We start from the raw sequence: 23,265 nt of genomic DNA, 5'->3' as shown, positions 1-23,265 counted from the left end.
TCCACATAGTACTTTCTTGTTTAGCATTCATCTGGTTCCCATTGTATGGAACATGGGTAGGGAGTGCTACTGCTCCCAATTTATAGATAGGGAAACTGACACAGAACACTGACTTGTCATGCTCACATTATTAGGAAGTTTCAGGGTCAGGGTTTAAACATGGATCTTTGTATTCAATCCAGGACTCTTCCCAGTAGACATTATTGCCTCTTATATGATGGACTAACTCTGCTCTCCAGCCAGTAAATAAGGAGAAAATGGGGCTTAGTGAGTCATATAACATTTGAAAGTGTATTTATATGTTTTAGAAGCAACTGTGTTCAGGTTACTCTTTGAACCCTGTAAAGGTCTATAGTGACTTTTTTTTTAATAGTAACCAGATCCATATCTGCAACTGCCTGTGTACATTTCTTGTATAGGTATTTGTTACCTAAGACAAACCAAATCATCATCTACCCCTCAGTGTATTGTCTTCATTAATATTTCTTCCTCCATCAGCCCAGTCTGCCAAGCCAAAAACCTGGACGTTCTTAATTCTTTCCTCTCAGCATCTGACTCCATCATTTCCACCCCGCCTCCTAAGCTGTTAGATAAACAAAGTGACATGAAAGAAAAGAACTCTGAAAGCTGTGAATGAGAGGCATAGATTTCCTCTGAGGCAACACACCTATCAAGGCATACAGGACAAGAATAAGTTCTCAGTGGCTATTCAAACTTGACCTGCCATATTGATATGTGTCTCAGTAAAGTGTGTACTTACAGCTGAAGGAAAACTTAATCATCTTAAATTGTAATAGACTAACTCTTCCGCGGAGGTAGACACAAAAAGGAGAGGGCCGGAAAAAGTAAGTGATGTGCCCACAATGACACGAATGACATTTCCAAACTAGAAATCGTTTCCCTTCTTCAGAGGCCTTTTAAACTACAAGTCACAGTTAGGTCTACTACTCAACTACTTGCTGTGACCCAGGACAAGTGATTTTAGCTCCAGAGTATCATCCTCGGTACGATGAAGACAGTATGGTAGTACAGACTACAGAATTGTTGTAATGATTTACTGGTCCACATAAAGAGGGAGAGTTCCAAATGGCAAATGCTCAAATACTTCTAAGAGACTGTTGCCCTCTGCCCCACCACTCAGTTCAAAACTAAGTAAGATGAAGTGCTTATCTAGCACACTGGAGGCCCTGGGTTCAATCTCCCCCAAGTGGGTGGATGTGGGAGAAACAAAGTCTACTCATTGTTTTCCTCCCTGCCTTTCTTCTACCAGCTGCTCCAGGAAGTTTATAGTAACTTTTTTGAAAAATGTGAGACCTTCTCTCAGGCATGGTGGTGGGGTGAGATTAAACTTGTACTTCTTGTCTCTAAAAAAGAAGATTTAGGTTGAGTACAAGGAGTAGAATTTCTAAAATTAGAAAGGAAGAGCAGGGTAGCTGTGGCTGCTCAGTGCCACTGCTTCATCTCTTGCACCCGGTGGTACCTCATGTCCATAGCTGTTTAATTCCCATTATGGTGAAGATCCTGGCAGAGGATCCTAAGTTATCTGTACTGTTTTTGTGATCTTCGAATCTTTGATTCAGTTTTGTATAGTGTTATAGTTAAATGGATTGACAGAATGAGAAATGAAGTATAATTTATCAAGATGAGGAAGGCTGTCACTTTCCTGGGTATTGCCAATATGGAAAACAGAGCTTAATATTAAAGTTGAAAGTTTAGATTTCTAATCTGAAAAATATACCTATTTCTATATCGAAGTTATATACTCCCCTTCCCCAGACTTTCCCTTGGGGCCCCATTGTTGAGTATAATGAGGATTGTCTATACTATAGTCATTATAGATAGGTTTTCCATATTTTGATAAGGTAGAAAATACTGAGGTCCACCAAACTGTGAGAGTTATATGCAAAATTTGACAGATATTGCATGCTGCTTTCAATATTAAGAAAATTACCTGGGCACTGCTGTGTCCTTTGAGATGTGTTATTCTCAGCTGTCACTTCCCTGTTCCTTATCAGATCAGAAAATCTGCTTGTTTTACAGTGGTATGTCGAATATCCTCATTAGTTTGCAGTAGTTACCCCAGGCCTGCATGTTGGCTTTCAGTTTAATGACCTTTTTTATGTTCATTCATTTTATTTTGTTTCCCATCGTGGTTTTGTTTATTTCTTTTTTTGTTTTTTGTTTTTCTGTTCTCTTTTTAAAAACCGTCGTGGTTTGCCCTTCATATTCCCCAATGTTTGCACATGACAAGATGTTGCCATCCCAACATTACCTCCCACTTCACTGACCAGTGCCACTACTGACCATCTAGCACCAGCCACAACGGGACCACTGCCTTCAGCTCCTCGGGATGTCGTGGCCTCCCTGGTCTCCACCCGCTTCATCAAATTGACATGGCGTACACCTGCATCAGATCCTCATGGAGACAATCTCACCTACTCTGTGTTCTACACCAAAGAAGGGGTTGCTAGGTAAGTGCCTGTATATTTAGAGCCAGGGGGCTGCATCTTCTTACACTCCTGCCTGGTTATATTCACCCTGCTTTATTGCACAGGTTTGTACCGATTTCCAGTCCAGAAAATAAGATTTGAAATGTGTCTTCCCTAAAGTCATTTGGGTCATTATATAAACTTCAAGCACACTGAAGTCCTAGTATTTTTTTCCTGTCTTTCTGAAATAACTGAAGAAAGCAGATAGAGCTATTTAGATAGAAGCATTCAGATGCAGCCAGGACTGTGCTGGTATGTTTTGATTTCTGTTTGTAGTTCAAGGATTCAATCCAAATCAAATCAGTATGTATGGTAAATTAACACTGCCACTGAAACGTATCTCTAACTCCAGAACTATATATCTTTCTCATAAGATTCATTCAGCAGAATGTAGAGATTAAAGTAGGTTTAATTTATTAGTCAAATGAATGTAGTTCTGTATCTACAGGGTCTCTTTGATGTCACAAGAGTACTTAAGAGTAATTTCCCTAAGACAGCATTGTTGGTAGCTTCCCTGGTATCTCCACCCATCTCAAGAGCACATATTGCTTACAGGAGGATGTCTAGACTCTCCAGACCACTATTCATAGCCTGACTTTATTATCTGTGTACCTTCATTTTCCTTTCTTCTCAATTAAATCATTTCTAGTGAATCCAGTCTACTTACCACTAAAGCCTTTGTTCCAGTCTCCCTGGTGTCTTCTTTCCTCTTCCCAGATAATGCTACATGCCTTAATGTAGTCCCATGAAGTCCTCCCAGGACAGTCTCTGCCTCAGCACATTGCTGTTACTCTCCATATGTATTGAAACCACTAATATTGACAATTGACTATAGTAATATGAGATCAGGTTTTAAGGTTGATGTGTATTTATATTGCTTTCCCCACCAAATTATGAACTCTGAAAAACCCATTTCACTTGCTGACTGTTGTAGATTCTTTCATTGTGCTCAGCTTAGGGCCCTAATACATGAAATATAGTTTATTTTTTCTACTAAGGTGCCTATAATTGCTATATACTTACTGTGTTTATGGCCAGACTACCAAGCTCAGCAGGTGCAGGACCCAGTAATTTCACCGCATCACAAGTTTCAGTAACATAATTTTATCTTGATCGATTAGACTGCTCGTTGGATAATGCTTCCTAAAAGCAGGATGCTTGAGGTTTTACAAAGATAAGGAAACAGTCCTTGTACATAAAAAGGTATACAATATTACTGAACAAGAAAGACATTGAATAAAACAACAGAGGAAGTTTAGAGAGTGGTAAGTGCTGAGAACAAAAGAAAACTAAAAAATAAAACACAAAAAATAAGAAATAAAATCTCCCCCCGCCCCAAAAAAAAAATCCACCAAGAAAAACCCAAACTCACACCAGAGTGGAAGGATGCAGTAGTAGTGCGTGATCTTAGGGAGTTGCGGTATCAGTATCAAAATAACCCACAGGTGACTTTGGCATCTTATTGCAGATGTCATGTATTTACAAAGGGAAGAAGGCATATAGTTATTCCTGTGCATAACATACATTGTTTCTACAGCAGGAACTTTGCCTTTATTAATCCATCTACCATAAATACATTTTCCAAACAAATAATTATGCCTGGCTTCTTGTCCGTACACTCAGATGTTACTCCTTAGGTCTCACCTAAATGCCTGCATAAAAGTTTCCATTCACTTTTGCCGGGCGGTGGTGGCGCACGCCTTTAATCCCAGCACTCGGGAGGCAGAGCCAGGCGGATCTCTGTGAGTTCGAGGCCAGCCTGGTCTCCAAAGCGAGTACCAGGAAAGGCGCAAAGCTACACAGAGAAACCCTGTCTCGAAAAACCAAAAAAAAAAAAATTTTCCATTCACTTTTATACTGTATTAGAGCCAGCTTATCTCCATGCCCTATGTTACATTTTCAGGAAATTTTACAAATCTGATGATGTCATTTGGCAGCTATAAGTGGACTAGGTGAGACATTTACAGTGACAGACACCAGGGCACAAGAGTTCCATTTCTGTGTCTGGTGTGAGGATGATGAGACCATTAAAGCTTACCTCGTTGACCAGAGATTTTGGTAAAAATTAGTATGAGATTATAATAGAAGAAAGAAAAAAAAAAAAGAAAGAAAAGAAAAAGAAAAGCCAGAGAGATAGAAGGTATGTTTATCTAGACAAAAGCAGTTGATAGCCTGGATGAAGATGAGAGCATTGACTTAGAGTGGGTGGGGCAAATATGGCAAATATATTGAAGAAGATTCTTTTTTTTTTTTTTGGTTTTTTGAGACAAGGTTTCTCTGTGTAGCTTTGCGCCTTTTCCTGGATCTTACTCTGTAGACCAGGCTGGCCTCGAACTCACAGAGATCCACCTGCCTCTGCCTCCCGAGTGCTGGGATTAAAGGCGTGCGCCACCACCGCCCGGCTTGAAGAAGATTCTTTTCTTTCTTCAGTAAGCTTGATTAGTGCAAGAATGTAGGCCACTGCCTTATAGGCAAATTTCTCTACTTCTGCATTTAAAACTTTAACCACCAGATGTCACTATATGCTTTGGTCAAAAGTAGTAGTTCTGTTGGATACCTAAATTGTGTAGTCCAGAGGGTCCTTTGCCTGCCTTTCTTTCTACCTATGAAATAGTGTTCTCTCATTTTTTTTAAACCCTCTATTTTAAACAGCAGTTCTTTTCTGGTATTGGCTATTAAATGAAGAGTTGAGAGTTACTCCCGGTATTGATAACATTTTGAAGATGGAGAAAGCATTTTAGAGCTGTTAGTCTAGTTCTAGGGTTGCATATTATGGATACAAGGCCAAATCAGAGTTGCTATTTTTATGACTCAGGAGCTAATAATTGCTTCTGTATTTTAAAATAGTGACTTTTTAAGCTTTATATAAGCAAGTGTTTTGCCTCTAAACTTGAATTTACTATCTGGCACTTCGCTGAAAACAAGTTTGCCCACCCTGTTTCAGAAAGAGCTAGTGATTTGATCATAGTTTCTTGGCACACTAACAGCCCTTCTATAACTGGAATTCAATTTCCTAGCTTCTTGTCCAACACTGTCTTTCTATAAAATATACCTTTTTAACAATTATTCTATAGAAATTTGCTCCAGGTTTCAGTAATGCCACTGATTTCTCCCATTACCCCCTTTCAGAGAGGAACAAACAAGGTACACATTTTTCGCAGTGTGAGACTTATGTATCAGAAGGCAAATTTTTATTAATTCTATATGTGTGTGAACATTCTGCCTAGTGTTTGTGTAGTATGTAAAAATGAATGAGACTGTCTTTTACTTCATTTTAAAGTAAAATACAAGCCCCAAATGTCTTTCTAGGAGATACTTGTTTAAAATTTTGTATGCAGGTGAGTCATAATCTGTGACCTATAGAGCTTTTGATTTAGGAGAAAGCATAGCCTTCCTGCTAAACAGAAACAATCATCAGCGATCAGAACAAGTTTAAGAAACCTCACAGTATAAGAAATCAGTTGATATGTCCCCCTAAATCTGGTAACTTAAAGGTTTAGACAAAGACAAATAGTATTGTGGATGTCTCACTTACTACTAAACAGTAATTTTTGTTACTATAATATTCTTCTCAGGTGACCTAGCCAATTACAGTATAACAACTTACACAAAAATTCTGTGGCTACTCTACTTGTTTTACTGATACATTTTTCTTTTAAAAAAATTTTTTGATGAAAATATAATTATGTTGTTTCCCTCTTCTCTTTTTCTCCCCCCAGTTCTTCCCATTGTTCCCCTCTGATTCATGGCCTCTTCGTTACACACACACACACACACACACACACACACACACACACACTCCTACTTGCTGAGTTGTATATGTGTATTTGGTTATAGTCAGTGATATTCGTAATGTTTAATCAAAATCACTCACTGCTTGCTGAGTATTTATGATCTGCTCTTCTGCCAGTCTCATACACTGTTTTGCTTGATAACCCTAAGAGTTTCACTTTTGAGAGTAAATTGTAGCTTAATAATTAGATTTCCTCATGAGCTGAAAATTGAAACTACCCAAAAAATAAGCTGTATTGATCAGTTTCTTTCAAAACCCTTCTTTATCCAAAGGGAGCGTGTTGAGAATACCAGTCAGCCTGGAGAGATGCAGGTGACTATTCAAAACTTAATGCCAGCAACTGTGTACATCTTCAGAGTTATGGCTCAAAATAAACACGGTTCTGGAGAGAGTTCCGCTCCTCTACGAGTAGAAACACAGCCTGAAGGTAAGTCTTTCACCTCTGTGTTGGCCGCACCTAGAGGGAGACTATTTGGAGTCTTGTCAGCTTTTTGTCTTGCATCATGGCTTCAAGCTCCTTCTGAATGGACAAATGAATTTCTGTCGAACACTAGCAAGTAAAGGAACAGTGTATTTCTACTTCCTTCATGTTCATACTGCACTGATCTTTTAAGGCTTAAGTTCAGAAGTCCTGCCGAACCTTTCTTCTGATCCTTTGTACTCTTGTATCTGTATGATCCTGAGATGCATCATCACTTCATTCCTTCAGTTGCTTATTTTATGGACAGTTCCTGTAATGTCTAATGTACTGCTTTGCACAGAAAGTGGGTATTTATACTTGTCACCAGCTGGAGTGCCCTGTGTTAGCGTACCTCACCAGTTAGAACTCTTTGGATCTGTGTTCTTTTGTGCTCAATAGTGTTACCTCTAATTTCATTTCTAAGGCTTTCTGTGACTAAGGCAATTGTCAAGTTGGTTTATATTATAAATGTCCTGTATGCTATAGCTTTTATAAACTACAGGCCTGTATTTGTAAGAAATGTCATAATGTTTTTCCCTCTTGAAAATTTGAACTTTTGCCTCTCATAGTAAGCCATGTTCTCCTTAGAATATTCTCTAGTTTACTTTTATTGTACCTACACTAGCTTTTCTGTGTTCATGAGCCTAAATAAAAAAGACTTTGTTTTTTGTTTTTTTAGTGGGGAGCATGTGATTTCATTTGTAGAAACTCCCTATCTGGGAGCTCAGAAAAATGTATGAATTTACCAATAATAGAATAACAATAATTCAGGAACTTTACCTGATGGGTGGAATAAAGGCAAGAAGTAAGAGCCTTCATTATTTAATGTTATAGCAAATTACTTAACAAATACTTGAGTACATCTTATACCAGGTACTATGCAAAATACTGGAGATACAGGGATGGTGAACAAGTAAAATTTGTCCTTGAGGAAAAACAGTAGTAAATATGGGAAGAGGGCTTTGGTCACTGTAGTGATGGATACTGAAGATCATGAATCAATGCTAGGCAAGAACATGAGGGCTGTGAAGAGTGTCACAGAGAATAGAGGTGTTAAATTTCATAGATGGCTGTGTTCAGATAAGTATGGAAATTATCCATTAGATTTCAGACTCAGTTACCCATCATTAGCTTTTAAGTGCAGGCATCATACATGAGATATACCGAACTAGAATTCAGAGCAAGGAAGAATTTATATAAAAATATAGAAAGGATCCTAGGAGTTGACCTTAAAGCATTTGACGTAGCACAAGCATTCTTGGGGAAGAAAGCTGCATGACCCAAATCCCAGAAATAGGATCAAACAGTTCACATGCAAAGTGAGTCATGATGAAAATGGAGGAAGGACCACTGGATTTGTTCTGGTGCAGAAGTCTGTCCTGGGGCTGTGAACCTTCTGAAAATGAAAATATCTGTGTGTCTATATATATTCACGTTCCCCTTGGAAAGAGTCTATAGCTTTCATGGACATTTCAGACTTTGTGATCTAGAAGTGTCATTGTTGAGTTTAGAAGTGAAAGAGACAACACAAGGAAAAGTGTCCTTGTTGTATACCCACTGTGTGCCTTTCACTGTGTTGGGCTGTTCAGACGTACAGGATTAGCAAGCTTTGACTTCCGTCCACAAGGAATTTACAACCTAGTACCGGAAACAGGCAGTTAAATACACAATAGTGTGAAGTGCTGCCATCACATGGAAAGAGACAGCACAATAATTTGTTGAAGAGTTTTGGTTAAAAAGCAGTTAGGTCGAGTGGTGGTAGCACATGCCTTTAATCCCAGCACTCAGGAGGCAGAGGCAGGCAGATCTCTGAGTTCAAGGCCAGCCTGGTCTACAAAGCGAGTTCCAGGACAGCCACCAGGACTGTTAAAAGAGAAATCCTGAGGGAAAAGAAAAGAAAGAGCAGTTAGATGAGGGTATAAGCAGGAGGAACAACCGGTTTTGATGACGGCATTTGGAATTTATAATGTGACAGCCGAAGAGGGAAGTGAAGAGGGACTTGCACTTCTTCAAGGTATGGGGCATATGGAGAGGAAGCAGTGCTGAATTACCTGCCTTTGGGAAGTACTTTGCATAATTAGCTTTATAAGTCAACTTAAAACTTCTGTTTATTATGCCACTGTACAACTGGTTTGAAAGAATCATTAGTGACTTTTTAAAGGATCATATTTGCCTGTGCTTACCAGTGAGTATATTGAAAGTGATGTCAAGAGCATTTGTAAACTATTTTGTTTTCCCCTCTCTTTCGTTAAGTTAGAAGAAAGTTTTCCACAGCAACAGAGGTATGACAAACCTCACCTGTCAGTCTACACAAACTGTGCTGTTAATGTTGAACAACTAGCATGGTTCATGACTAAATAAATCAAACAACTGTTAAAAGTAACTACATTCAGATAGTTCTACTTCTGTAGCAAAACAGATCTTAAGGCATAGTGCTGTTGTTTGAGAAAGCCAATTTGTCTTAACATTTTCCCCTTCTTTGGCCTTAAATCTGGTGTCTATAATGGAGACATTAGTGCTAGAAAACTCACTTTCAGGTGCAGGATGTCTCCCAAAATATAAGCATGGACAGCTAGCTGGATTTGTATACCAATGGGGAAGAACTCTTGGTCAAAAGAAAAGACTCTTCTGAAAGGGTTGATGTATGAGCCATTGTGGAAGTTAGATTTGGGGTCCACAGAGGACCAGCCACCCCATTGAAGGTACCATCCTAGTTTCCTTATTGGTCTCCATGAAGTCCTGTCTTTTAGACTCAGAAAGTGACCAACTTCTGGCTCCACCATTATAAATTTCCCATCACTTGGAAAGCTTCTTTACCTCAAAACTCATCAATAATGGGGATGATAATACTAATTAATGGCGGCTATTACTAAAGCTGAAGCTGTTCCATTAACTGGTTTTGTTGCTTTGCTGCTTCTCTTCTGTGCATGTGTCCACACATCCATCCTTAAACATGGAAGGATGTTTATGCTTCTGTCAACTGCCTGTCAGAGAAAATCTAAACTGTATAGCAGGACAACAAAGGTTCTTCACTGTCTGACTCTTGTTTTCAACATTATTTCTCCCACATCCATTCTATGGTACAGCCATACAAGTCATATAACATTGTCTTTCCACTTGTTCCCGATTGCCCCAATAACAAATAATTTTCTCCCTGTTGTCTGAGAAAACTGTTGGTTTGTAATGCCAAGAAGTCTTCACCAGCCTTCCTTTCCCTTTCCTTACCTAAGCAGCCTTCTTCACACAGCAGAGTCCTGTACTCTTTTTCTCTTTCATTACAGCCACCATATGAATCTGTCGGGATTTATTAATGTGCCTGATTTCTGTGCCAAACTGGGAGTTCTTTGTGAAGGAGGCCTCTGCCTATCCCTGTAGGCCTATTTAGCACCCACCAAAAGGAAGGTCTCTTCCAGTGGTGGTTGCTTATATGTGCTACCTTATTCCTACAAAGCCAGAATTTGGGGCTGGAGAAGATAGCTCAATGATTCTTTTTGTTGTGCAAGTCTAAGGACCAGAGTTTGGATCCTCAGCACCCACGTAAAGCTGCGCACACAACTCAACTCCAGCTAAAGGATGTGGGAAGGGGGACAGGTGGATCCCAGGGGTTCTGATCATCCAGCCTAGCTGGAGAGCTTCAGGTTCAGTGAGAGACCCTGTGTCAAACAATAAAGGTAGAAAGTGATAGAAGAAGACATCTGACACTGACCTCTGGCTTTCAGTCTATACTAGTGAGTGTACACACACGTACGTACTTGTTAGAGTTTATAAACCACAACCGAGTGCCTTTGTGTATTTTTCTTACTTTTAATAAATTGAAGATACTTCATAGATGATTTCTGGCTTTGAGTTATGTAAAGGAAATGTATCTATCCTAAAAATACTTGAATCAAATCAGTTGTCTTCTTAGCTTTTATTGTTTATAAAACATGGCCATTATGACAGTATTGCTGAGAGTGGTTATTGAGAACTGCAGTAAATCTGATTTCTATTTGAAATTTGAAATTCTCTTTTCAGTTCAGCTCCCTGGTCCCGCACCTAATATCCGAGCTTATGCAACGTCACCTACTTCTATCACCGTCACATGGGAAACACCACTGTCCGGCAATGGGGAAATTCAAAATTACAAATTGTACTACATGGAAAAGGGGACTGATAAAGAACAGGTATAAAATGACGTGATTTTTTGGAACCACTGGTTTCTAAAACCTAAAGGGTTGGAGATACAGCTCAGTGGTAGAACAGTTGCCTAGCATGCACAGATGTGCTAGTTCTGTACTTCACCCCCCCACCAAAATCTTCCAAAGTTCAATAGTTAGTTGACTAGAAATCAAAGGTAAGGAAGAAATATAGGAAATCAAATGTTGATGGTATCTGTTTCATTGTGCTAAGATTTGTAGTTTTTATCAGCAAGGGTTACTAAATGTCAAATAATATTTCTAAACAAATTGTTATTGTTTATGATTAACTAATCTGCTTTCGCTATAAATAATATTCCGTAAGAGGGTTAAAACTGTATTGTGCAGAATTTGTTTAGTCATTTTGTAGCATTTCTTTTGGCTTGAGGTGCATGTGTGAGCGCGCATGTGTGTATGTGTATGTGTGTGTGTATACACACACAGTATTCTATTTCATTCAAGGATGTTGATGTTTCAAGTCACTCCTACACTATTAATGGACTGAAAAAATACACAGAGTATAGTTTCCGAGTGGTGGCCTACAATAAACATGGTCCTGGAGTCTCCACACAAGATGTTGCTGTTCGAACATTATCAGATGGTGAGCTTTTTTTCCTTTGCAACAAAATAAAATTCTTAGTGCCCCTAATCAGTTGTAAAATCGTGTGCTTTGATGTCAAGAAAATTCTGTTCATATCCCTGTTGTACCCCTTACTGATCAAGTCACTTAACTTTTTTGAGTATTTTTCTTACATGTAAACTTCAGGTAACACCAACGTCACCAGCTTTGTCGTCACTGGAATAATACTAAATGGGTTCTTGGTATTTTTAGTACAGTCTTCATCTTCCATATAGGTAAATTCTGTTGCTTGTTCACTGCACAGACCATTTTATATGACTATTGGAAGATTAGCCTCATTCTACGTACCAACCATATTTATTTCCTTAATAGATATTTTGTGACAGTTTGATTTCTCACCTGTGGCTGTATTTTAAACTACCCATGACTAACAGAAGTACTTTCACACTATAGCTTGCCAGTGATTACATAGGTCAAAATCAACAGGGTTTAAAAAAAGAAAGAAAATAGCAGTTCACTGTACTTAGTGTAAGGGTATCTCTCTGTTTGATGTAACTTGGCTAAATTGAGTATTCTTTGTTTTTTTTTATACGTGTTTATGTATATATAGCTCATATATATAAACATGCATGCTTTAGAAGCTATAGTTTGACTCTTTTAAGCAGATGATTGAACATTTCATCACTAGGAAAGAAGCCAAGATATGTGCTTGGTTTGTATTCCATGAGCAGAGATACAGCTTTGCCTCTATTGTTTTCCTACCCCAAAATTTAACTTCAGTCTAGCAAACAGACATGTCAAATTGAGAGACGTTCTGCAACTTTTTTTTTTTCATTTAAAAGCTGACCTCAATTCTTAAAATGTATTATTAGTCTTAGAGGAAAATCATCTAAAGAGTAAAGACATGGGATATAAAATATGTGTGATCTTTGGTTCCTAGACAGTAGAAACAAAAGCATCTCTATAGAATACTGTCAATACACTTATATCAAAATTGCAGTTCCCAGATGTGATTGTTGGGTTTTAGTTCTGTTGGAACCTGCCCTTGTTCTTAGGACATATGTACCAAAGTATTTTAGAGTGAACTGTCACAGTGACTTGCAGCCATCTCTCAGATAATTCAGAAAAAAAAAAAAATAGATAATCCTGTATCTATGCAATTTCTCAATTATACTTATAATGGGAAAAATATAGTAATGTTACAAATTGCAGAATGTTAGTAATTGGTGAATCTAGAAAGAGACAATACAGTGTTCATTGTACTATTCTTTGTTCTTTTCTTTGGACTTGACAATTTTTCAGATGAAAAGGAGAAACAAAATACAAATTATAGTTGGGCTACCCAACTGAATAAATCAGTTGGTCATGATTTGGGGAAAATATTGATGGAAAAAGGTTTATAGCCTTTTAACTCTATGTGTAAGCCAAATTTTAACTTTACTTAAGTAGGTTGGCCTACTGACCACAGTACCATGGAAACTGAGTGGAACCAAATTTTTTAACATGGGGGTTTAATGCAGCACTTAGAAGTAGGGTAAATCCCAAGTCTTAGGCCACCTAAAAGGAATACTTGGATCAAGTAAACCACGTGGAAGTTCATGTGTAAATAACTTACACATGAAATGGAAACAGTAGTAAACTCCTGTGAGAGTGCTGTAAGGAGTGAGTACTTGCCGTATAGTAGCTTGCAACAAATCTTAGCTGTGAGGGTGGGCGTGTTTCCAAACAGACGCTGGGTCCTCCTTCAGACCTCTACAGCTGACTCTGACTTGAGGCCCATGTCATTTTCCTCGGCACAAGTTAGAGCCGTGAGCAAGGCACATTCAGTTCAGTAGGTCTTTGTTTTGATATGTGGTTACCAGATGACAGAGAAGCAACAAGTCCTGATGAGAGGAGTAGGTGTGAAGCGCTAGAATTAGCTTTTGGTGAGTAGAGGGCAAACTAGTTAGGTCTGCTTGAGTTTTCTTTGCTGCCTGTCATCATGTGGAGGGAGATGTGGGGAGGTACATGGGCCATCAACTTTTAGATGTTCTTGTGTTAGGTATATTAAGAACTTTAGTTATGTAACTGTTCGTTTCACCAACAGACCCGAACTCTTCACATCTAAATGCATGCTCTCTGGTACATCGCTGCATTAGGAAGCCAGATAGTCCACTTATTGCAGCTTTCCTTGTTGAAATGTTTTTATCTTCTTGAGAATTGCCTTCTAAACCACTTTACAAAGTCCATAAGAAAGCCAGACTCATGGATGTGTGTCTCTCCCATTTTGCTCCATATTGTCACTATGTAGTTCAGTCACTTGGTTCTGGAAAATGTGCGACTCTTCCCCATAATGGGTATTCAGAATAAATATGTTTAAGGTTCAGAATATATCTGAAATCTAGAAAAATTTGGAGCCTAGGGCAGTAGTTCTGAACCTTCCTAATGCTATGACACTTTAATACAGTTCCTCGTGTTGTGGTGACCCCCAACCATAAAATTATTTCTTTGCTACTTCATAACTGTAATTTTGTTACTGTTATGAATTATAATATAAACATCTGATATGTGACCCCTGTGAAAGGGCGTTGAAAGGGGTCATTACCCACAGGTTGAGAACTGGTGTAGGGTTTCAAAGCCATTGAACATCCCAGAAATAAGTATCTTGATTTCCAGAGATACAGCCTGATTTGAGTAAGGATGGGTGCTCATATGAAAGGGTCTTACCTTAAAACATGAATAAAGGAAGGCCACACTTTATCCCCTAGAGCTATCAACATAAGATGTTGTTATCTGGGTTCAGACCTTCTAGTCACATAGTTAGTGCTGGAGATGTGCATTTGTGTTCAGTCTTGCTGAAAGTAATAACATGATGGGTGGTATGTGGATGATTGAATTGTTTCCTTTCTTTTTTTAACCTGTCTAGTTCCCAGTGCTGCTCCTCAGAATCTGTCCTTAGAAGTGAGAAATTCAAAGGTAAAGCTTTGCTTCTCTTCACTTTACTGGCATACTAAGCCTCAGAGGGACTTAGAGAGGCAGAGATTCCTTAGACAAACATTAGAACAGCGAATGCCAGTGTTGTAGTAATTGATTTACTTTTGAAAATACTAACTTGATAAATGAGAATGTAACTGAAAACACTTAAAAACAGGCAGGAAAATAGGACAGCATAGGTATAAAGCTGGCCTAAGAGCCCTGCTTGTTTATTCTGTTTCGTAACTTTCTCTGATGCTAAAACTTCTATAGCTTCTCCACCAAAAAAAAAAAAAAAAATGCTGTTTTTATGTTAATATGATATTTTAGATCTTAACCATACAAAATTAGCAAAGAAAGTAAGTTACTTGTGATGACATGATGCCAGTATAAACCAAAGACAGATAGGTATAGATTTTGGTGTCTGTTCACAGCATCCCTTCTGGTTCAGGTTCATGCAATACCCTTCTGAGCTACATAAGTAAAGAAGTCTTTTCAAAAAGTACTATGGGATGCTTCTTCAGGAATCATTTACTTCTGTTTGACTTCAGTTTTTTGTTTTGTTTTTGACAGGGTCTTATATGTGTTATAGTTCAGACTGGTCTGGAATTTACTGTATAGCTCTGGCTAGCCTCAAATTTGTAATCCTGCAGTTTCTGCCTCTCTAGATTGGGATTACTGACCATACTCCACCACTCCTGTCCATAGAAATTATTTAATTACAGCTAATTTGCATTCGAGAAGGGAAATAATTCTTACACTTAACAATAGTATATTTCCTGGTCTGTATGCTTCTGACCTTATATTTTCCCTCTCTAAACTCTTCTAGGACTTCTGATGTTTTCATTCAGACAAAATACTTAGGAGATAAATCTAGACTCAAGCAGGAATGTCCAAGCTGTGGCCATGGGTTGCATGCACCCCAGGATAGATACTATGCAGCTCAACACAAAAACCATAGACTTAAAAACATGAGGGGTTTTTTGTTAGTTTCTCTTATCATGTGGCTCTCAAGCATGAATTTTTGTAGATGACAACATCATGTCACATACCTACTTTTATCTCCCTCAGTTGATCATTGGAGGTTTTTTAATTAAAGTTTTGGTTTTTGGGGGTTTTTTTTGTGTGTGTGTTTGTATTTTGTTTTGTTTTGAGGCAGGGTCTCACTGTGTATCTCTGGCTGGCCCTAAACTCACTATAGACCAGACTGGCCTCAAACTCACAGATATCCACCTGCCTCTGTCTCCCAAGTGCTGAAATTAAAGATGTGCATTACCACGCCCAGTAAGTTAGAATTTTTTTTTTTTTTTTTTTTTTTCCGAGACAGGGTTTCTCTGTGTAGCTTTGCGCCTTTCCTGGAACTCGCTTTGGAGACCAGGCTGGCCTCGAACTCACAGAGATCCGCCTGGCTCTGCCTCCCGAGTGCTGGGATTAAAGGCGTGCACCACCACCGCCCGGCAGAATTATTTTTGACTGACTATAAATAATTAACTTGGTGAGCTTCAAGTACCATGAGCCCTAGGGGTTTGTTCTCTTTTCTACAGTGAGATTGGGTTTAATAGTGTATACAGTGAGGCCCAGCCTTTCGATATGTTCAATCTTTTCCTTGTACTGCTTTTTCTTAGAGTATAGTGATTCACTGGCAGCCTCCTTCTTCAGCCACACAAAATGGGCAGATTACTGGCTACAAGATTCGCTATCGAAAGGCCTCCCGAAAAAGTGATGTCACTGAGACCTTAGTAACTGGGACACAGCTGTCTCAGCTGATTGAAGGTAAGCTGCTTTGCATATAACAGTGACTAAAAGGTGGTTCTTTCTCAAATTTTAAATTATGCTAGTCTAAAACTGCTCTAAGCAGTTGTTTTATATAAACAAATTAAAAATGGTTCTCAAAAATTTATAATCTGTTTTTAACTTGATTCAAACTAATGGAAAATATTCTTGCCAATTCCTCCATCTCGATGGAGTTGAATTGTGTTTGGTTTTTATTTCTTTTTATTGTCTCATTTTCTGAATATATAACACATATTTTATAATCTAAAAATGTAAGACAGACTTTACTCAACCTAGTTGGTAACAAAACTTGTTATAATGTGCCAGATGCATGTGACCTGCAGAGTATTTGAGTAGCTGCAGTATTATAATTACATTTGCTGCTATGGACGGTGTAAAGTTTTAGAAAATTCTATCAGAAATACTGTTTTGTGTAATTTTCCTTTTATATATAACAGAATGAGAAGCGTATCTTACAAAAATCGACCCAAATGCTTATCTAATAAAGGATCATTCTACAGATCACTAGGAATTCTCTTTTTTATCCAACTGTGAGAAATAGAGTTGGCTAAACAAGGACAGGACTTCTTTATGGGAGAATCTTGAGAAGCTGAATATGTAAGGCCAGTGTAACTGAAGATAGACTCTAGGCATTACTGACTAGTCAAGGCAAAAACCATTGTTTGGTTGTGCTCAGTAGCAGCTGAATTAAGCAAAGCTAAAATCTTTATAGACTAAAGGATAGCTATTCTCTATACCCATGTCCCCAGTATCCATAGAATGAAAGCTTTAATCTGTGTGAACTAACACTGAATATACAATGTGAACAAAAACAGATTCTTGGAGTCTTGAAGCATTAACCTGAAGCTTGTTAATGGAATGTGCAATATGGATTACTAAGAGTTTGTGTTAGACATTGAAGTACACAGTTTATCTATAGCTGGACAAAATGGTTGTTTCAGGACTTAGCACACATTACTGTATCTTTATGTTTACTGTGTGTCTTAGTTTTGCTTTTTAAACTCTCAGTTATTTAGAGCCTTTTTATACTTAACTCTCTCTTGCCTGCTCTTTCATATATTCTTACCCTTCTAGAGGGCAAGGAATGGTAACTGAATAATTGGTTTCTTTCAGATCTTTATTGAGCCATGTTTGTTTTTATTCTAAGGTTTTGTCCATTAATTACAAACAAATGTGCATCCCTCTTTAGCACTTTCTGACAAGATGGTAATGGGTAATGGGCCTGGAGAGATGGTTCTGTTCTTCTAGAGGACCTGGGTTAGATTCTCAGCACCCACATGGTAGTCCACAACAGTTTAATCCAGTCTCAGGGAATCAAATAGCCCTTCTGGTCTCCTAGGGCCCTAGGCACATGTTTGATGCATAGACATACATATAGGCAAAACACCCATACATACAAGATAATAAGTAAAATTAACATTTTTAAATTGGGAGGACTTGAGCCTAGCATTTTTCCTCTTTTTGTCCTTGCTTGTTTGTGGTCAGATTTAGGATGGCATATACAGAGCAGAGCCCTCTGTCAACTTCTCACCATATGCCAGGGTTGGTTACTTTAGCTCCAGCATACCTTGCATCCCAGCCTAGTTACTTACATTCTTAATATTTCTGTCTTTATTGAGATTCCTGTACTGTGCTGCTATCCTAATTATTTGGGTATAGAGAGGTAGGATAATATTAATAACCCTAATGGTCACTCTCTTGTATTTAAGTATTCTAAATATGTGTGAATGGATGCATAACTCATATTAACTATCATCCTGCTTTTTAGGTAGACTTTTATATGTGAATCTTGTTGCTTTTGCATTGGTAACTCTTACACTCTATTAAAGCTGGTAGTAAATAAAGGGTTGCATAATAGAAAAGTTTGGGTTTTCTTCTTTTACTTACTATAAATACATTTGGCCAACTGGCTATTGAAAAATAGATTTCTAGGCCATATTTGATGTTTAAATTATTTCTGCTGTGGTTATAGCAGTTCTCAAAGAACAGAGGTAACCTGATAGGAGTTACATCTTTACATTCTTTTCTGGGTTTTGGTGTCTTCTGAAACCAGCTGATTTTGTTCCTTTGTAACAACTCTTTCATTATCTTTGGTCATGGCTTCCTTTTTAACAAAATCGAAGGTATTGCATTAAATAATCCCAAAGTTGCCTTCATGCTCTTAAACTTCCTGGGAGGGTTAGTCATTGCTGTTTTCTTCTAGGTGGCATGGGCACTGAAAGCTGCCCTGTAGTGTATATTGCTTGTTAATTTATTTTGCTTGTTCTTTGTGAACTTACACTTTATTAAGCTGTGAACTGAGTAGGTGAGATGTTTCATTTTATATGAGACTACTAACTTTTTGTTTCAGCTTATCTCTTTTGTTATTTGATTCTCAGGTCTTGATCGGGGGACAGAATATAACTTCCGAGTAGCTGCTCTCACAGTCAATGGGACAGGCCCAGCAACTGATTGGCTATCTGCTGAAACTTTTGAGAGTGACTTAGATGGTAAGATTAAACAGTGACCAAGAATGGCACATGATACATAGATATTAACTGTCGCCAGAGCATCATATTGGAAAGCCACTGACTTTGACTGAAGTCTGTGATGCTAGTGTGTTGTACTGCTGTTGCTCCTGTGAAGCAACAGAGTTCCCCAAGGGGTTGTTGTTTTCCAGACATTGTAAAAGAGTATCAGAGTGAACATCCTCAGAACAGTAAAATGGACAGGCATTTGAAGTTCAGTTTTTCACTGAGGTCAGTAAATAAATAGATAGTATACACTTCAAGGCTGAGCCACATCAATTGTGCCTATATTTCATTTGCAGCTCCCTTTTCCCTGAGTTTTGGAGGTGTTTTGCTCTTTCTCACCTGTTTGTTCAATACATAACTCCAGATGGTTATGTGTAGTTAGTTCCTTTAACAGTGATGGTACTAGATTTGGGGAGACCAAAGACCTGTCTTCCTATTCTGAGTTTCAACTGAGGTAGCACTTCGTGCCTTGAGTAATGTACATGAAAGATGCTTTAAAAGCATCTTTAAAGCCTCCTAGCCGTCTAACAACTGAATCAGTTGTGGCCTCGGTGTCATTTTTTTTCTGGATCATTGATTATCTAGGGAAATAAATAATTTCTGCCATCATTGTTATATGATATTTGATCAACCTGTTGACAGCAGGTTTCTAATTGTTAATGACATACCTTTCTCATTACACCTGTAGAGTTTAGGGAATAGAATGAGCAACCATTTGCGTCTTAGAAAAGAATAAAGCCATGGGCTATATTTCACTATAGCTGCAGGTTCTCTTTGAATTCTTCATCCAAAGGGGGAAGAAATTTATTAAAAACGTCATTTATTAAAAACTTCGTTCCCTAAAGATAATGAAACACTCTACAAGAAAGTACATCTCATTTTCATTTCCACCTTCCTCCTCAGAAACTCGTGTTCCTGAAGTGCCCAGCTCTCTTCATGTCCGTCCACTTGTCACGAGCATCGTAGTAAGCTGGACTCCTCCAGAGAACCAGAATATTGTGGTTCGAGGGTATGCCATTGGTTATGGCATTGGCAGCCCTCACGCACAGACCATCAAAGTGGACTATAAACAGCGTTACTATACCATTGAAAACCTGGGTATGTTTGCTAAGTAAAAGAAATGTGTATATTAGGTTGTTACTGGTGAATCTTAAGATTTCAGTAGACTTTTTTACATAAATTAAAAAAAAAATCAATAAAAATGAAAAGGTAAGCCACAGATGTGAAGAAAATATCAGTTACTCAAATATCTGATGGAGTTTGAGCCTAGAATATATAAAAATTCTTACAACTCGGTAAAAAGGAAACCCAGTCAAAATGAGCAGAAAATTTGGATAGACACTGTGCAAAAGAAGACATATTCATGGACAGGGAAGATATATGGGTGGTCAATAAAGATGATAAATGGGTGGAAAATGCGCATGTTAAAAGATGCTCAGCACTGTTAGTTGCCAGAGAATTACAAGTGTAAAATCTCAAAGAAATAACACTGTACATCTTCTAGAATTCTCACAGTTGCTGTTAAAAATACTGATAGTACAACTACTTTGTAAAATAGAAGTTTCTTATATGAAGTTAGCCTTACAATCTAGCAATCTCACTCATAGATACTTAACCAAGAGAAATGAAAACACATGCCCACTTAAAAGCTTGAAAAAAAAATGCTGTACTTATAATAGCCTCAAGAGGGAATAATTACAAATTTCCATCAACAAGTTAATAGTAAACTGTACTATATTCTTTCATAGAAACTACTCAGTAATTAAAAGGAATTGGCTATTAGTGCACATAGCAGCAGAAATGAGTCTAAGAAACGTGCTGAGTAAAAAGCCAAACACAAGATATTATATATTGTGTTATTGTGTTTTTAGAAATTACAGAATAGGCAAAACTTATCCACAAGTGACAAATTTTGACCAGTGGTTGCATAGAACTCTGAGTACTAAGAATTGATGGCAAGGGCATAGCTACTTGGAAATGTCTTAATTTCTCAATTTAGGTATTAATTACATGGGTATATAAATTTATCAAAACATACTATCCATTTAAATACATTTGTTCTATGCTAATTATATCTCAGTTAATTTTAAAAGCAAAAAAATCAGAACTATTAATTTCTTATAATAATGAATTATGGACCAGCAAGACGACTCAGCAAGTGAAGGTGCTTGCCACCAAGCCTGGCAGTCTGAGTTTGATTCCCTGGACCATATGGTGGAAGAGTGCCAAGTTTGCAAGTTGTCCTTTGACTTCATACATGGGCTGTAGCATGTGCATGACCACACACATATACACACAAATAAATGTAATTTTTAAAGTGAATATACTAACATAATAATGAATTGAGTTGGGTGGGTATAACTACTTTTCCAAATTGGATTGTCATTGTTAATATTTCTCTGAAAGACTTGTCTCAATTCATAATCCCTGCTGATGAACTTTTTTATTCAAACCATTGCTTTTTTAAACACCTTTCCTAAGAACAGCTTTAAGTGCCTGACAAATGAGTTACCAAATCTTTTATAGAAGAAAATAAGCAATAGTTTATAAATGTAGTCAAAAACAAAACACACTTTCTGTTTTTCTTTCTAAAAAGAGACAGATCAACTAAAACCCAGGAGGCTTCTCCACATGAGTAGGCTTACAAGCAATTGTTGGATAGCAAAACCAAAGCTTTTCAGTGGATAAAAATGTCCCTGTGATGACCAACCTCCTACTGTTTCCCTTATGAAACTTCTGAAATAAAAAGTCCTTTGCAGTACAATCAGGACTTGGTCCTTGGCTTCCTGGAACTTTCAGTCTAACAGGAGAACCAAAGTAAAACACCAGAAACAGTAGAGTTGAAGTGAAGTGTGTTCAGAGAAGGAAAATCTGACGAAGGCACATAGAACAGGCCTGAAGAAATTTAGCTGGACTTGAAAGATCAAACCGGAATAGTGTTTGAACACGGTGGCAAGAAGGAACATAGATGATGCTAAAGAGAAGAAGCAGTAGACTCTATTAGAAGAGAATTATGTATGCTGAGAAATAGCAAAAACCAAATAAATTTGACGTAAAATAAAATGTGTTTATTAACCTAATATAAGATTCGTGAAACACCGAGTGAAAGAAGCAAATCAGAGGTTAAGAAGTTCATTTAGGAATTCATCTACTCATCTAACTTAAGCTCTTTTCTGAGCTTCATGTTCATACAAACATCTGCCTACTAGACATCTGCATCTAGATGTAGCCTACATTTCATCTGGCCCAAAATTTACACTAAAGTTGGTATCTCTTTGCCCAAGCCTTTTTTTTTTGATCAGTTAACACGTGATTAATGAACACCTACAGTATCTCAGACACTGTATAGAGAGAAAGCAAAGAAAAAGATACTATACAGCTATTAGAAATAATACAGTGGGTTTTTTTGTTTTTTTGTTGTTGTTTTGGTTTTGCTTTTTTTTTTTTTTTTTTTTTTTGGTTTTTCGAGACAGGGTTTCTCTGTGTAGCTTTGCGCCTTTCCTGGGACTCACTTGGTAGCCCAGGCTGGCCTTGAACTCACAGAGATCCACCTGGCTCTGCCTCCCGAGTGCTGGGATTAAAGGCATGCACCACCACCGCCCGGCTAGTTTTGGTTTTTTTGAGACAAGGTTTCTCTGTAGTTTTGGTGCCTGTCCTGGATCTCACTCTGTAGACCAGGCTGGCCTCGAACTCACAGAGATCCACCTGGCTCTGCCTTCCCGAGTGCTGGGATTAAAGGCGTGCACCACCACCGCCCAGCCTAGAAATAATACAATTTAAAAAATATCTGAGAGCTGGTCATGGTGGTATGCACATGTAATCCTAGCAGTCAAAAAGTAGAAGCAGAAAGATCAAGAGTTCAAGGCCAGCTTCAGCTACATAGCAAGTTTGGGGCCAGCTAGGACTGCATGAATCCCTGTCTCAATAATTCCAAATGCTGCTGCTGCTGCTGCTGCTGCTGCTGCTGCTGCTGCTGATGATGATGATGATGATGATGATGATGTATTCACTGTGCTAAGGGGAATGGGTGATATAGGTGGTGTAACTCGAGGGGTTATCATTGTAGATACAGTGTATAGGGAGAGGATTGAATGTGCCCTCAGAATAGAGAATGGTGGCGGCCTGGGAAGAGGAAGCACTGAGAACAAGAGAAAATAGTGAGAAACAGAATCAGCAAGACTCAGTTGTTTGCCAAGAAGGGAGGTCTTAATGACTCAGGTTTCTGTCTTGAGCATTAAGATTGGCAGAACTATGGAGGGGTCTGAAGTAGGGAGAAGAAGAGGAAGAGGAAAGATTGGAGATATCCCACAGCAAGCACCAAACAGCTGAAGGTAAAGGCCTAGTGTTCAAAAGAAATATCTTTCATTAAAAGGATATATTTGCAATTTATGGCCTTTATAAGCTAGTCAAACCAGGGGGGAAAAATGAATGGGAGTACAGAAAGTGAAGAATGTACCTAGAATAAGCCTCGAAATTGTGTGTCATGATTGCTCTAGCTCTGTCCCCAAT

General features: G+C 38.2%; 1 protein-coding gene across 11 annotated transcripts in view; it reads left to right on the top strand.

Annotated features, from left to right (window-relative positions):
* The window catches only part of Neo1 (neogenin 1), a 176,943-nt gene that overhangs the window by 117,385 nt on the left and 36,293 nt on the right, over nt 1–23,265 (top strand). For 7 of the 11 annotated variants that reach the window (XM_052762349.1, XM_052762294.1, XM_052762275.1 and 4 more), the window contains exons 8-15: nt 2,252–2,471; nt 6,555–6,709; nt 10,757–10,905; nt 11,380–11,518; nt 14,403–14,452; nt 16,075–16,222; nt 18,622–18,732; nt 19,660–19,854. In XM_052762349.1, the coding sequence (XP_052618309.1) occupies nt 2,252–2,471; nt 6,555–6,709; nt 10,757–10,905; nt 11,380–11,518; nt 14,403–14,452; nt 16,075–16,222; nt 18,622–18,732; nt 19,660–19,854 (1,167 nt within the window). The remainder of the gene's footprint in view (nt 1–2,251; nt 2,472–6,554; nt 6,710–10,756; nt 10,906–11,379; nt 11,519–14,402; nt 14,453–16,074; nt 16,223–18,621; nt 18,733–19,659; nt 19,855–23,265) is intronic. The other 4 variants (XM_052762313.1, XM_052762303.1, XM_052762340.1 and 1 more) reach the window with 1 other exon arrangement.

Source organism: Peromyscus californicus, unplaced genomic scaffold (genome assembly GCF_007827085.1).
Source record: "Peromyscus californicus insignis strain IS unplaced genomic scaffold, ASM782708v3 Scaffold_11__1_contigs__length_118956290, whole genome shotgun sequence".
Classification (NCBI taxonomy): domain Eukaryota; kingdom Metazoa; phylum Chordata; class Mammalia; order Rodentia; family Cricetidae; genus Peromyscus; species Peromyscus californicus.
This window is presented reverse-complemented; position numbering and strand designations above follow the sequence as displayed.